The sequence below is a fragment of the Oncorhynchus nerka genome, linkage group LG26, assembly GCF_034236695.1.
Source record: "Oncorhynchus nerka isolate Pitt River linkage group LG26, Oner_Uvic_2.0, whole genome shotgun sequence".
Taxonomy (NCBI): Eukaryota; Metazoa; Chordata; class Actinopteri; order Salmoniformes; family Salmonidae; genus Oncorhynchus; species Oncorhynchus nerka.
This window is the reverse complement of record NC_088421.1, coordinates 50,804,336-50,819,974: the sequence shown is the minus strand read 5'-3', so window position 1 is coordinate 50,819,974 and position 15,639 is coordinate 50,804,336. Positions and strand designations below refer to the sequence as shown.

The window sequence follows — 15,639 nt, the reverse complement described above, 5'->3', positions numbered from 1 at the left end:
ACAGGTTAGCATGTTTAGTTGTAGTCTCTGTTATTGGTAATGTTGAGAAGTTAGCATGTTTTGTTGTAGTCTCTGTTATTGGTAATGGTGAGAGGTTAGCATGTTTTGTTGTAGCCTCTGTTATTGGTAATGGTGAGAGGTTAGTATGTTTTGTTGTAGCCTCTGTATTTGGTAATGATAAGGGGTTAGCATGTTTTCTTGTATCCTCTGTTGTTGGTAATGGTGAGAGGTTAGCATGTTTTGTTGTAGCCTCTGTAATTGGTAATGGTGAGAGGTTAGCATGTTTTGTTGTAGCCTCTGTTATTGGTAATGGTGTGAGGTTAGTATGTTTTGTTGTAGCCTCTGTTATTGGTAATGGTGAGAGGTTAGCATGTTTTGTTGTAGCCTCTGTAATTGGTAATGGTGTGAGGTTAGTATGTTTTGTTGTAGCCTATGTAATTGGTAATGGTGTGAGGTTAGTATGTTTTGTTGTAGCCTCTGTAATTGGTAATGGTGTGAGGTTAGTATGTTTTGTTGTAGCCTCTGTAATTGGTAATGGTGTGAGGTTAGTATGTTTTGTTGTAGCCTCTGTAATTGGTAATGGTGTGAGGTTAGTATGTTTTGTTGTAGCCTCTGTTATTGGTAATGGTGAGAGGTTAGCATGTTTTGTTGTAGTCTCTGTTATTGGTAATGATAAGAGGTTAGCATGTTTTGTTGTATCCTCTGTTATTGGTAATGGTGAGAGGTTAGCATGTTTTGTTATAGCATTTGTTATTGGTAATGGTGACAGGTTAGCATGTTTAGTTGTAGTCTCTGTTATTGGTAATGTTGAGAGGTTAGCATGTTTTGTTGTAGCCTCTGTTATTGGTAATGGTGTGAGGTTAGTATGTTTTGTTGTAGCCTCTGTTTTTGGTAATGGTGAGAGGTTAGTATGTTTTGTTGTAGCCTCTGTTATTGGTAATGGTGAGAGGTTAGCATTTTTTGTTGTAGCCTCTGTTACTGGTAATGGTGAGAGGTTAGCATGTTTTGTTGTAGCCTCTGTTATTGGTAATGGTGAGAGGTTAACATGTTTTGTTGTAGTCTCTGTTATTGGTAATGGTGAGAGGTTAGCATATTTTGTTGTAGACTCTGCTATTGGTAATGGTGAGAGGTTAGCATGTTTTGTTGTAGCCTCTGTTATTGGTAATGGTGAGAGGTTAGCATGTTTTGTTGTAGTCTCTCTCATTGGTAATGGTGAGAGGTTAGCATGTTTTGTTGTATCCTCTGTTATTGGTAATGGTGAGAGGTTAACATGTTTTGTTGTAGCCTCTGTTATTGGTAATGGTGAGAGGTTAGCATGTTTTGTTGTAGTCTCTGTTATTGGTAATGATAAGAGGTTAGCATGTTTTGTTGTATCCTCTGTTATTGGTAATGGTGAGAGGTTAGCATGTTTTGTTATAGCATTTGTTATTGGTAATGGTGACAGGTTAGCATGTTTAGTTGTAGTCTCTGTTATTGGTAATGTTGAGAGGTTAGCATGTTTTGTTGTAGCCTCTGTTATTGGTAATGGTGTGAGGTTAGTATGTTTTGTTGTAGCCTCTGTTTTTGGTAATGGTGAGAGGTTAGTATGTTTTGTTGTAGCCTCTGTTATTGGTAATGGTGAGAGGTTAGCATTTTTTGTTGTAGCCTCTGTTACTGGTAATGGTGAGAGGTTAGCATGTTTTGTTGTAGCCTCTGTTATTGGTAATGGTGAGAGGTTAACATGTTTTGTTGTAGTCTCTCTCATTGGTAATGGTGAGAGGTTAGCATGTTTTGTTGTATCCTCTGTTATTGGTAATGGTGAGAGGTTAACATGTTTTGTTGTAGCCTCTGTTATTGGTAATGGTGAGAGGCTGACTATTTTAATACACTATAAGTAAATTGGTCAGATTACTTATGTCTTCTTCTAATGGGGAGACTGGAAACATAAAGTGTTTTCATTTCTAAATGGTGAAACAGATATGTATTAAAATATCTTCAAATAAAAGGTGACATTATATACTGTCACCTCATATGAAACATTTGATCTGAAATCCAAAATGTTGGAGTATAGAGACACATTTTAAATGTTAGCTTCACTGTCAAAATAGATATGGTGTGGACTGTATACTCAATACAATCTAAATCTGATTCCTCACTGTCTAAATATATATGGTGTGGACTGTTTACTCAATACAATCTAAATCTGATTCCTCACTGTCTAAATAGATATGGTGTGGACTGTACACTCAATACAATCTAAATCTGATACCTCACTGTCTAAATAGATATGGTGTGGACTGTATACTCAATACAATCTAAATCTGACACCTCACTGTCTGTCTTTTGACTGATACTGATTTTTAAACTGGTCTGGTCAGTCTCCTCAAATATTTGTTAATATGCATTTTTCTATCTACAAGCAATATTTGGAAAATGTGTAATTTCTAGGATGTGCTTCTCTGGTCTCAGCTCTGAGGCTAAACCCAACACATTATTTGTGCACAGGTTACAGTGTAAGCAGGGAAAGCTGAGAGTAACATTTTAATACAACCTGTCTGTAATTGTATTTCTCTGTGTTTCAGACTCACTGGCTGTAAACTCACAGACACATCCTGTAAAGTGTTGGCCTCAGTTCTCAGTTCAAACCCCTCACACCTGAGAGAGCTGGATCTCAGTAACAATGACCTGAAGGATTCAGGAGTGAAGCTGCTCTCTGCTGGACTGGGGAATCCCCACTGTAAACTGGAGACTCTGAGGTCAGTATTCCTGTATTTGGTCAACAAGTGATAACTGTTCACCAGATCCACATGTGTTTACCAGGCATACCTGTGTTAGTGTTTAAATATGAATAGTGAATAACGACGAATAACAAAGTTATAGAGGCACAAAGATCAGAATAAATGCTACATCGGAGACTGTAACGTTCTGTGCTTCACGGAAACATGGCTCACTGGAGAGATGCTATCCGAGGCGGTGCACCCAACGGGTTTCTCCACGCATCGCGCCGACAGAAACAAACACCTTTCTGGTAAGAAGAGGGGCGGGGGCGTATGCCTTATGGCTAACGAGACATGGTGTGATGAAAGAAACATACAGGAACTCAAATCCTTCTGTTCACCTGATTTAGAATTCCTCACAATCAAATGTAGACCGCATTATCTACCAAGAGAATTCTCTTCGATTATAATCACAGCCGTATATATCCCCCCCCAAGCAGACACATCAATGGCTCTGAACGAACTTTATTTAACTCTTTGCAAACTGGAAACCATTTATCCGGAGGCTGCATTCATTGTAGCTGGGGATTTTAACAAGGTTAATCTGAAAACAAGACTCCCTAAATTTTATCAGCATATCGATTGCGCAACCAGGGGTGGAAAAACCTTGGATCATTGTTACTCTAACTTCCGCGATGCATATAAGGCCCTGCACCGTCCCCCTTTCGGAAAAGCTGACCACGACTCCATTTTGTTGATCCCTGCCTACAGACAGAAACTAAAACAAGAGGCTCCCACGCTGAGGTCTGTCCAACGCTGGTCCGACCAAGCTGACTCCACACTCCAAGACTGCTTCCATCACGTGGACTGGGATATGTTTCGTATTGCGTCAGATAACAACATTGATGAATACGCTGATTCGGTGTGCGAGTTCATTAGAACGTGTGTTGAAGATGTCGTTCCCATAGCAACGATTAAAACATTCCCTAACCAGAAACCGTGGATTGATGGCTGCATTTGCGTGAAACTGAAAGCGCGAACCACTGCTTTTAATCAGGGCAAGGTGTCTGGTAACATGACCGAATACAAACAGTGCAGCTATTCCCTCCGCAAGGCTATCAAACAAGCTAAGCGTCAGTACAGAGACAAAGTAGAATCTCAATTCAACGGCTCAGACACAAGAGGCATGAGGCACAAGAGGCATGTGTCAGGGTCTACAGTCAATCACGGACTACAGGAAGAAATCCAGCCCAGTCACGGACCAGGATGTCTTGCTCCCAGGCAGACTAAATCACTTTTTTGCCCGCTTTGAGGACAATACAGTGCCACTGACACGGCCTGCAACGAAAACATGCGGTCTCTCCTTCACTGCAGCCGAGGTGAGTAAGACATTTAAACGTGTTAACCCTCGCAAGGCTGCAGGCCCAGACGGGATCCCCAGCCGCGCCCTCAGAGCATGCGCAGACCAGCTGGCCGGTGTGTTTACGGACATATTCAATCAATCCCTATACCAGTCTGCTGTTCCCACATGCTTCAAGAGGGCAACCATTGTTCCTGTTCCCAAGAAAGCTAAGGTAACTGAGGTAAACGACTACCGCCCCGTAGCACTCACTTCCGTCATCATGAAGTGCTTTGAGAGACTAGTCAAGGACCATATCACCTCCACCCTACCTGACACCCTAGACCCACTCCAATTTGCTTACCGCCCAAATAGGTCCACAGACGATGCAATCTCAACCACACTGCACACTGCCCTAACCCATCTGGACAAGAGGAATACCTATGTGAGAATGCTGTTCATCGACTACAGCTCGGCATTCAACACCATAGTACCCTCCAAGCTCGTCATCAAGCTCGAGACCCTGGGTCTCGACCCCGCCCTGTGCAACTGGGTACTGGACTTCCTGACGGGCCGCCCCCAGGTGGTGAGGGTAGGCAACAACATCTCCTCCCCGCTGATCCTCAACACTGGGGCCCCACAAGGGTGCGTTCTGAGCCCTCTCCTGTACTCCCTGTTCACCCACGACTGCGTGGCCACGCACGCCTCCAACTCAATCATCAAGTTTGCAGACGACACAACAGTGGTAGGCTTGATTACCAACAATGACGAAACGGCCTACAGGGAGGAGGTGAAGGCCCTCGGAGTGTGGTGTCAGGAAAATAACCTCACACTCAACGTCAACAAAACTAAGGAGATGATTGTGGACTTCAGGAAACAGCAGAGGGAACACCCCCCTATCCACATCGATGGAACAGTAGTGGAGAGGGTAGCAAGTTTTAAGTTCCTCGGCATACACATCACAGACAAACTGAATTGGTCCACTCACACAGACAGCATCGTGAAGAAGGCGCAGCAGCGCCTCTTCAACCTCAGGAGGCTGAAGAAATTCGGCTTGTCACCAAAAGCACTCACAAACTTCTACAGATGCACAATCGAGAGCATCCTGGCGGGCTGTATCACGCCTGGTACGGCAACTGCTCCGCCCCCAACCGTAAGGCTCTCCAGAGGGTAGTGAGGTCTGCACAACGCATCACCGGGGGCAAACTACCTGCCCTCCAGGACACCTACACCACCCGATGTTACAGGAAGGCCATAAAGATCATCAAGGACATCAACCACCCGAGCCACTGCCTGTTCACCCCGCTATCATCCAGAAGGCGAGGTCAGTACAGGTGCATCAAAGCTGGGACCGAGTCAACTCCAGCCACTTTAATAATGGGAATTGAGGGGAAATTATGTAAATATATCACTAGCCACTTTAAACATTGCTACCTTATATAATGTTACTTACCCTACATTATTCATCTCATATGCATACGTATATACTGTACTCTATATCATCGACTGCATCCTTATGTAATACATGTATCACTAGCCACTTTAACTATGCCACTTTGTTTACATACTCATCTCATATGTATATACTGTACTCAATACCATCTACTGTATCTTGCCTATGCTGCTCTGTACCATCACTCATTCATATATCCTTATGTACATATTCTTTATCCCCTTACACTGTGTATAAGACAGTAGTTTAGGAATTGTTAGTTAGATTACTTGTTGGTTATTACTGCATTGTCGGAACTAGAAGCACAAGCATTTCGCTACACTCGCATTAACATCTGCTAACCATGTGTATGTGACAAATAAAATTTGATTGGATTTGATTTTGAAAACATATACTGCCACTATTTTCACCACCGAGGAATATCAGTGTGGTTTTAATATGATTTGACTCTTTGCAGGCTGTCACGCTGTCTAGTCACAGAGGAAGGCTGTGCTTCTCTGGTCTCAGCTCTGAGGTCAAACCCCTCACACCTGAGAGAGCTGGACCTGAGCTACAATCACCCAGGAGACTCAGGAGTCAGACTGCTCTCTGCTGGACTGGAGGATCCACACTGCAGACTGGAGAAACTCAAGTATGTAGAGGGTTTATATCAATGTTCATATCAGACATGTTGGACTCATCAGGCTGGTTAAGACAAATATTCTTGCCACCACTTGGACAAAGTTATATGCAGACTGTGTGAGAGTGACAACACACACTGGACACAAACACACGCACACAGGACACACACACACACACACACAATGGACACACACATACACACAGGACACACACAAACACACAGGACACACACACCCAGGACACACACATACACACATACAAAACATTCTGTCCAATGATTGACCCTGTGGGTGTGTCCAGTGTGTGTGTGTATGTGTGTGTCCAGTATTTGTGTGTGTTTGTGTGTTCAGGTGTATCCCTCAATGACTGTCTGTTCTTCTGCTTACCGCTACAGTGTGGAACATGATGGAGAGAACAGAATGAAACCTGGACTTAGAAAATGTGAGTTTTGACTACTGTGAAGAATATGACTAAGAATAAGTCTTAATTCAAGTTAAGTCAAAGACCACCATCATTACTGACTTGGTCATATTAAATATCAGCTGTAGAAGCAGAAATCAGGGACACCAACGTTTACACTGTTGCTTTGACAGTGTGTGTGTGTGTGTGTGTGTGTGTGTGTGTGTGTGTGTGTGTGTGTGTGTGTGTGTGTGTGTGTGTGTGTGTGTGTGTGTGTGTGTGTGTGTGTGTGTGTGTGTGTGTGTGTGTGTAATAAATGGGAATAAGTGTGTTTTATATTACCATACAGTATAACATATGATCATTCAACAAGTCTCAAGTTACCTTAACTTCTCCTTTTGATACCTAGAAACATCTACATTAAATGAATTAGTGAAAAGTGAGTTAACATTCTAATGTGAATGATGATGATTTCTAATATTGTGTCTGGCTTCATCCATCAGATGTCTGTGATCTCACACTGAACCCAAACACAGTAAACAGACACCTCTCTCTGTCTGAGGAGAACAGAAAGGTGACATGGAGGACAGAGGAGCAGCCGTATCCTGATCACCCAGATAGATTTGAGTACTGTAGACAGGTGCTGTGTAGAGAGGGTCTGACTGGGCTCTGTTACTGGGAGGTAGAGTGGAGTGGGGGGGCTGTTATAGGAGTGGCATATAAAGGAATCAACAGGAGAGGAGAGGTTAATGACTGTTGTCTTGGATACAATGACAAGTCCTGGAGTCTGTTCTGCTCTGACATCAGTTACTCTGCCTGGCACAATAATAATCACACTACCATAGACGTCCCCTCCTCCAGCTCCCACAGAGTAGGAGTGTATCTGGACTGGCCAGCCGGCACTCTGTCCTTCTATAGAGCCTCCTCTGACACACTGACCCACCTGATCACATTCACCTCCACGTTCACTGAGCCCCTCTATCCAGGGTTTAGGCTTTGGTGGGATGACTCCTCAGTGTCCCTGAAAATAATAACCTGACACACACACACTGGCCACACACCTGACTCACACACACACACACACACACACACACTGACGCAAACAAACACACACTGACACACACACACACTGACGCAAACAAACACACACTGACACACACACATGACATAAACACACACACACACAGGATACACACACACGCTGGACACACACACAGAACACACACACACACTGGTCACACACAGACACACACACTGGACACACACACACACACACACACACAAACTGGACACACAGACACACACACTGGACACACACACAGACACACACACTGGACACACACACACACACAAACTGGACACACAGACACACACACTGGACACACACACTCACACACTGGACACACACACTCACACACTGGACACACACACTCACACACTGGACACACACACAGTGGACACACACACACACACACCCTGGACACACACACACCTACTGGACACACACACCCAAAACAGCATGCAGTCTTTCCACTAGACTCCCATGACGTTATGAGTTGACGTTAATGTAACATTATACTGTTTTAGATGGATCCTCTGTTTAAACATTTAAACTCTTACAATAACACCGTTAAAATACCAATGTGATCATTTGTTCTATGTTTTTTAACAAATAACAAATTATACAATTATATATGGACATACGCTCCATAGTTGTGCATGTATACAAGGATATATTGTGCTTTTCATAATAAAACATAATTGAAAACAAGAAAAAGCATGTTAATTCAGAAAACAGTTTAAAGTTAAACCGGTCTTGGCCACGTGAGGACCATTTTGTGATAAACTGTATGTTGATGCTGATATGATGTAGAATAATCAGTTATGTTTCCATAAGATAACAACAATTCATATGTTTAATATAGGATGGAACAACAAACTGTAAAAGGGTGGTATAACCTTTGACCTCTATCATGGCTTCCCCTTGTGAAATGATCAGCCTCAGGGGAGGGCCATTTGGATAATGAATTTGTGGTCATTAGTGATACTGGTAAATTAATTATAATGGAGTTTATAGCTCTTGGACATAATTATAGTTTGAACCACAGAGGAGAAAGTGGAATTGAGGCAGGACAAATTATGAGGAGCGGGGGAATAAACTCTAGTGAGAAAGAGGAAGAGGTTCAGGATTCTGTTTTAAACATTGGCTGTGAAGGTTTCGAATTGGCTACTATTGATTTAGTAGATACAACAGGAACAGAAATCCTATTTATCATCGATAATAAATAGGGGAAGATATGGTACATTGAGGTTTGGACAGGACACAGTTTAAGCCAATAGGGCAGGATAATAATTAAAATTATTAATGAAAATAAATATGTTTCAGTTCTTATATTTATCATTGAGAATAAATAGAGGTGATAAATTACTGTAGATAAGATATCCCACACTATGCAACATATATTACATTATTGATGAGACTGATTTTAAGGTTAATTCATGTTATTGTTAGATTAAATACAGTGGATTCCCAACGGAGAGATTTCATTTGCACAGAAAAGAGATATGACATGGTTAGCATTCGTTTTGGCTTTATTTGACCATTAGAAGACTTTATTTAAATAAGTATTAAAGTTGACAGGGATATATGACATCTGTGGTGATTTAAGATTATTTATAGGTTGATTATGGTTATGTAAGGACTTTTGAGTTTGCCACCATAGATATGTTTTTTCTCAAATCCATGATTTTAGATAAAGCCAAACAGTGAGACGCTTAAAGAAGTTACAGGTCTGTGAGAGCCAGAAATCTTGCTTGTTTGTATGTGACCAAATACTTATTTTCCACCATAATTTGAAAATAAATTCATTAAAAATCCTACAATGTGATTTTCTGGATTTTTTTCCTAATTTTGTCTGTCATAGTTGAAGTGTACCTATGGTTAAAATTACAGGCCTCTCATCTTTTTAAGTGGGAGAACTTGCACAATTGGTGGCTGACTAAATACTTTTTTGCCCCACTGTAAATATTTAAGAACATATATAAGCAGCACAGATACCTCTTAAAATAGATAAGACACTTGACAGAGAATTGATACAGGATAGGATAGACATGAATGGACGCCCAAGGGAGCATTGGACATGTGGAGAATGAAAGGGGCGCTCCTATATGATAATGTCAGAACAGAAGGATCATTTACTAATCTTACCTAAATCATTGTTTAGAGCAGGCAAGGTTGTTACCTGGGCAGAGCCAGGTATCAAAGGGGGGATGGGTAAATTGTGAGTAAGTTGTGGTCTAGGATAGGAGGTGGCCTATTGGATAATAAACTAATAGGTGGCCTATTGGATAATAAACTAATAGGTGGCCTATTGGATAATAAACTAATAAAAAATAAAACAATTCTAGCTAACAAGTAGGCATAGAAGTTAAAGATATAATCAGATAGAACAAATGAGAAACTGTGTGTTAACCAAACCTGTATGTCCAAGATTTTATGCACTACAGGTGAATTACAGGAGAAGGTGATTCACTCAATCCAGTCCCCGAGGAGAATAGACAGGATGCAGCCCTGTTGGGAGGGGCCATACCAAGTACTCCTGGTGACAGCCTTCGCAGTGAGGATAGCTGAAAGAGCTAAATGGGTGCATATCACACATTGTAAGAGGGTAAGACATTGACACTGTCGAACAATCACAGGGGTAGGAGCAGAACCGTAACCAACAGGGTTCGGGGGTTAAACTCTCTACTGAAGATGCCCTTATACCTGACCTTTCCCCACTGTGAGCATTCATAGAAGTGTCATAGAAGTGAAAGTATGGCTTGGCCTCTGACTGATGATATGTTCTCTGGGAGAGGGTGGCCGTCCTGAGCTGTCTGATCGTGGGAGCCATATACCTGATAGACCATGAAACCGAGAAGGTCAAAGAGGGTAACTTGACTCATGTGCTAGACGAGGGGAATTTGATATTACCATAGCATCTCAAAAGGACACTAGAACTGAATAGTAAGGAAGGGAGGGTGAGATTGGGAAGGATGTCTCAGTGGAGTTCTATGTAGACCAAATGGGTTCCTTGGCAGTCTAGGACTATGAGCCATTATGGAAGATATCTGTGCAAGTCCCTGCGTAGCTCATGGAAACAGGTTATAGCTCACACCGAGAGAGACGGTTACATACATCTACATACCCAGTGTGGAAGAAGATGGAGTGTAGTGAAAGTAAGGGTTTCAGTTGATAACCTAGTGCCATTCCGGATAGAAGAAGGTAGAGCAGATGATTGCTCTATAGTCAGCCAGAATAAAGCAGAGTCTCCCTGACAAAGCAGATACTGAGTGTGGAGTTTTCCAGACTCAACTGAAACCCTTACTGGGTAGTTCAGACGAAAAAATCTCAAGGAGGTGATTGAGGTGGAAACTGGGTTATGGGGATTCTAACCTAATTTTAGAATGGATTTAGAATGGATTGACTATAAAGCCAGATCAGTAACGAAAGAAGAATGTTAGGCCTGCGCCACAGCAAACCTCAGTTGATAACCATTCCCTCTCCATTTGATGGAATTGATTCACCCAAGGGAATGGCCTGTATGGTAAAGCTGTTCATAAAGTGAGGGAAACCAGACAATGACAGTTGCATTATCTGTATCCCCATGTGCTCATCACATTCAGATTTCCCTCTTTCACAGCTACAGAAGGACATTATTATTGCATGGCTCGCTACATCACACAAGGATGGGACGTAGGGGAAGTAAGGACAATAGGACAGAGAATGTTACAACCGACAAGACAATGAGGGGGGGGGGGGGGTATGCCAGATGAGTTCAAAGCAAGACATCAGGATAAGAGTCATGTATTTTCTGCTGGTCCACTCTCAATAAGAATGGGGACTGGATTAATTATATTTATTATAATCAACAGCGCTTCATCAATTATACCAGAGATGCAATAAAAGGGTTAGCAGAACAGATCGAAGCGATCAGCCTAATGTCTTGGCAGAATAGAATCGCCTTGGACATATTAATGGCTGAAAAGGGTGGGGGGTGTATGAGGTTCGGAGCAGATTGTTGTAATTTCAACCCCGATGACACAGCTCCAGACAGATCAGTGACCAAGGCCTTGGCAGAGAACTCTGGGATAGATAATGCTCTAATAAATTGGTTTGGTAGTGTGTTTGGGAAATGAATAAACGTAATGATCACTGTGTTTTGGGTAACCTTCACCTATGTGACTGTGTTAGTTTTGTGTGAATGCTGTGGGAAAGGTTCTCATTTACAGGACTCTGGAGAAATCGATGACACAATGGTGAAGTACGAACCAATTCCAAGCTCTGACCAGTGGAATGATGAATACATGGCCCCAGATATAGTAGAATAATCTGGATCCTTTACATACGAGGAGCCTATGTTGGATGAGACCATTTTTGATGTTTAGGGAATTTAGATGTTTTTTTGTTTTAATGTTTAGACTGATGAGAAGAGTTATAATTCTGATGAAGGCCTAGAACAGTCATTGATGAGTAATTGAATGTGAATACATGTATTGTTTTGGTTTATTCTTGTATAACATTAATGTTTCCAGTGTTTGATATGTCAGTATGAATTGTTTGGTCATTAAGGTTGTTAGGAATTTTATGAATAATGACTAAACAATATTTACATTTAAAAATGACTATAATTAATTAAACTCTACCCTGTTTTACAATATCTGATTAATAATGTTAGTTCATAAGAAAGAGGTTATGTAGCAGGGACTCACCCACAAACAGGACCAAGCCTGACCTGCTGAGGAGTGACGGACTCCATCCTAGCTGGAGGGGTGCTCTCATCTTATCTACCAACATAGACAGTGCTCTAACTCCTCTAGCTCCACAATGAAATAGGGTGCAGGCCAGGCAGCAGGCTGTTAGCCAGCCTGCCAGCATAGTGGAGTCTGCCACTAGCACAGTCAGTGTAGTCAGCTCAGCTATCACCATTGAGACCGTGTCTGTGCCTCGACCTAGGTTGGGCAAAACTAAACATGGCGGTGTTCGCCTTAGCAATCTCACTAGGATAAAGACCACCTCCATTCCTGTCATTACTGAAAGAGATCATGATACCTCACATCTCAAAATAGGGCTACTTAATGTTAGATCCCTTACTTCAAAGGCAATTATAGTCAATGAACTAATCACTGATCATAATCTTGATGTGATTGGCCTGACTGAAATATGGCTTAAGCCTGATGAATTTACTGTTTTAAATGAGGCCTCACCTCCTGGCTACATTAGTGACCATATCCCCCGTGCATCCTGCAAAGGCGGAGGTGTTGCTAACATTTACGATAGCAAATTTCAATTTACAAAAAAAAAAATGACGTTTTCGTCTTTTGAGCTTCTAGTCATGAAATCTATGCAGCCTACTCAATCACTTTTTATAGCTACTGTTTACAGGCCTCCTGGGCCATATACAGCGTTTCTCACTGAGTTCCCTGAATTCCTATCGGACCTTGTAGTCATAGCAGATAATATTCTAATCTTTGGTGACTTTAATATTCACATGGAAAAGTCCACAGACCCACTCCAAAAGGCTTTCGGAGCCATCATCAACTCAGTGGGTTTTGTCCAACATGTCTCTGGACCCACTCACTGTCACAGTCATACGCTGGACCTAGTTTTGTCCCATGGAATAAATGTTGTGGATCTTAATGTTTTCCTCATAATCCTGGACTATCGGACCACCATTTTATTACGTTTGCAATTGCAACAAATAATCTGCTCAGACCCCAACCAAGGAACATCAAAAGTCGCTATAAATTCACAGACAACACAAAGATTCCTTGATGCCCTTCCAGACTCCCTCTGCCTACCCAAGGACGCCAGAGGACGAAAATCAGTTAACCACCTAACTGAGGATCTCAATTTAACCTTGCGCAATACCCTAGATGCAGTTGCACCCCTAAAAACTAAAAAAATTCTCATAAAAACTAGCTCCCTGGTACACAGAAAATACCCGAGCTCTGAAGCAAGCTTCCAGAAAATTGGAACGGAAATGGCGCCACACCAAACTGGAAGTCTTCCGACTAGCTTGGAAGGACGGTACCGTGCAGTACCGAAGAGCCCTTACTGCTGCTCGATCATCCTATTTTCTAACTTAATTGAGGAAAATAAGAACAATCCGAAATTCCTTTTGATACTATCGCAAAGCTAACTAAAAGCAGCATTCCCAAGAGAGGATGACTTTCACTTTAGCAGTGATAAATTCATGAACTTCTTTGAGGAAAAGATTATGATTATTAGAAAGCAAATTACGGACTCCTCTTTAAACCTGCGTATTCCTCCAAACCTCAGTTGTCCTGAGTCTGCACAACTCTGCCAGGACCTAGGATCAAGAGAGACGCTCAAGTGTTTTAGTACTATATCTCTTGACACAATGATGAAAATAATCATGGCCTCTAAACCTTCAAGCTGCATACTGGACCCTATTCCAACTAAACTACTGAAAGAGCTGCTTCCTGTGCTTGGCCTCCTATGTTGAACATAATAAACGGCTCTCTATCCACTGGATGTGTACCAAGCTCACTAAAAGTGGCAGTAATAAAGCTCTCTTGAAAAAGCCAAACCTTGACCCAGAAAATATAAAAAACTATCGGCCTATATCGAATCTTCCATTCCTCTCAAAAATTTTAGAGAAGGCTGTTGCGCAGCAACTCACTGCCTTCCTGAAGACAAACAATGTATACGAAATGCTTCAGTCTGGTTTTAGACCCCATCATAGCACTGAGACGGCACTTGTGAAGGTGGTAAATGACATTTTAATGGCATCGGACCGAGGCTCTGCATCTGTCCTCGTGCTCCTAGACCTTAGTGCTGCTTTTGATACCATCGATCACCACATTCTTTTGGAGAGATTGGAAACCCAAATTGGTCTACACGGACATGTTCTGGCCTGGTTTAGATATTATCTGTCGGAAAGATATCAGTTTGTCTCTGTGAATGGTTTGTCCTCTGACAAATCAACTGTAAATTTCGGTGTTCCTCAAGGCTCCGTTTTAGGACCACTATTGTTTTCACTATATATTTTACCTCTTGGGGATGTTATTCGAAAACATAATGTTAACTTTCACTGCTATGCGGATGACACACAGCTGTACATTTCAATGAAACATGGTGAAGCCCCAAAATTGCCCTCGCTAGAAGCATGTGTTTCAGACATAAGGAAGTGGATGGCTGCAAACTTTCTACTATTAAACTCGGACAAAACAGAGATGCTTGTTCTAGGTCCCAAGAAACAAAGAGATCTTCTGTTGAATCTGACAATTAATCTTAATGGTTGTACAGTCGTCTCAAATAAAACTGTGAAGGACCTCGGCGTTACTCTGGACCCTGAGCTCTCTTTTGAAGAACATATCAAGACCATTTGGAGGACAGCTTTTTTCCATCTACGTAACATTGCAAAAATCATAAACTTTCTGTCCAAAAATGATGCAGAAAAATTCATCCATGCTTTTGTCACTTATAGGTTAGACTACTGCAATGCTCTATTTTCCGGCTACCCGGATAAAGCACTAAATAAACTTCAGTTAGTGCTAAATACGGCTGCTAGAATCCTGACTAGAACCAAAAAATTTGATCATATTACTCCAGTGCTAGCCTCTCTACACTGGCTTCCTGTCAAAGCAAGGGCTGATTTCAAGGTTTTACTGCTAACCTACAAAGCATTACATGGGCTTGCTCCTACCTATCTCTCTGATTTGGTCCTGCCGTACATACCTACACGTACGCTACGGTCACATTACATACATTTACATTTAAGTCATTTAGCAGACGCTCTTATCCAGAGCGACTTACAAATTGGTGCATTCACCTTATGACCTCCAGTGGAACAGTAGTGCATCTAAATCTTTTCAGGGGGAGGGGGGGTGAGAGGGATTACTTTATCCTATCCTAGGTATTCCTTAAAGAGGTGGGGTTTCAGGTGTCTCCGGAAGGTGGTGATTGACTCCGCTGTCCTGGCGTCGTGAGGGAGTTTGTTCCACCATTGGGGGGCCAGAGCAGCGAACAGTTTTGACTGGGCTGAGCGGGAACTGTACTTCCTCAGTGGTAGGGAGGCGAGCAGGCCAGAGGTGGATGAACGCAGTGCCCTTGTTTGGGTGTAGGG

At 42.1% G+C, this 15,639-nt stretch overlaps 1 protein-coding gene across 1 annotated transcript in view; it reads left to right on the top strand.

Annotated features, from left to right (window-relative positions):
- LOC135564816 (NACHT, LRR and PYD domains-containing protein 12-like) overlaps nucleotides 1-7,552 on the top strand; it is a 37,485-nt gene extending 29,933 nt beyond the window's left edge. Inside the window, exons 9-11 of the mRNA XM_065010886.1 lie at nucleotides 5,946-6,119; nucleotides 6,504-6,550; nucleotides 7,012-7,552. Coding sequence (XP_064866958.1) covers nucleotides 5,946-6,119; nucleotides 6,504-6,550; nucleotides 7,012-7,547 — 757 coding nt within the window. The 3' untranslated portion in view covers nucleotides 7,548-7,552. The remainder of the gene's footprint in view (nucleotides 1-5,945; nucleotides 6,120-6,503; nucleotides 6,551-7,011) is intronic.
- Nucleotides 7,553-15,639: the final 8,087 nt, after the last annotated feature.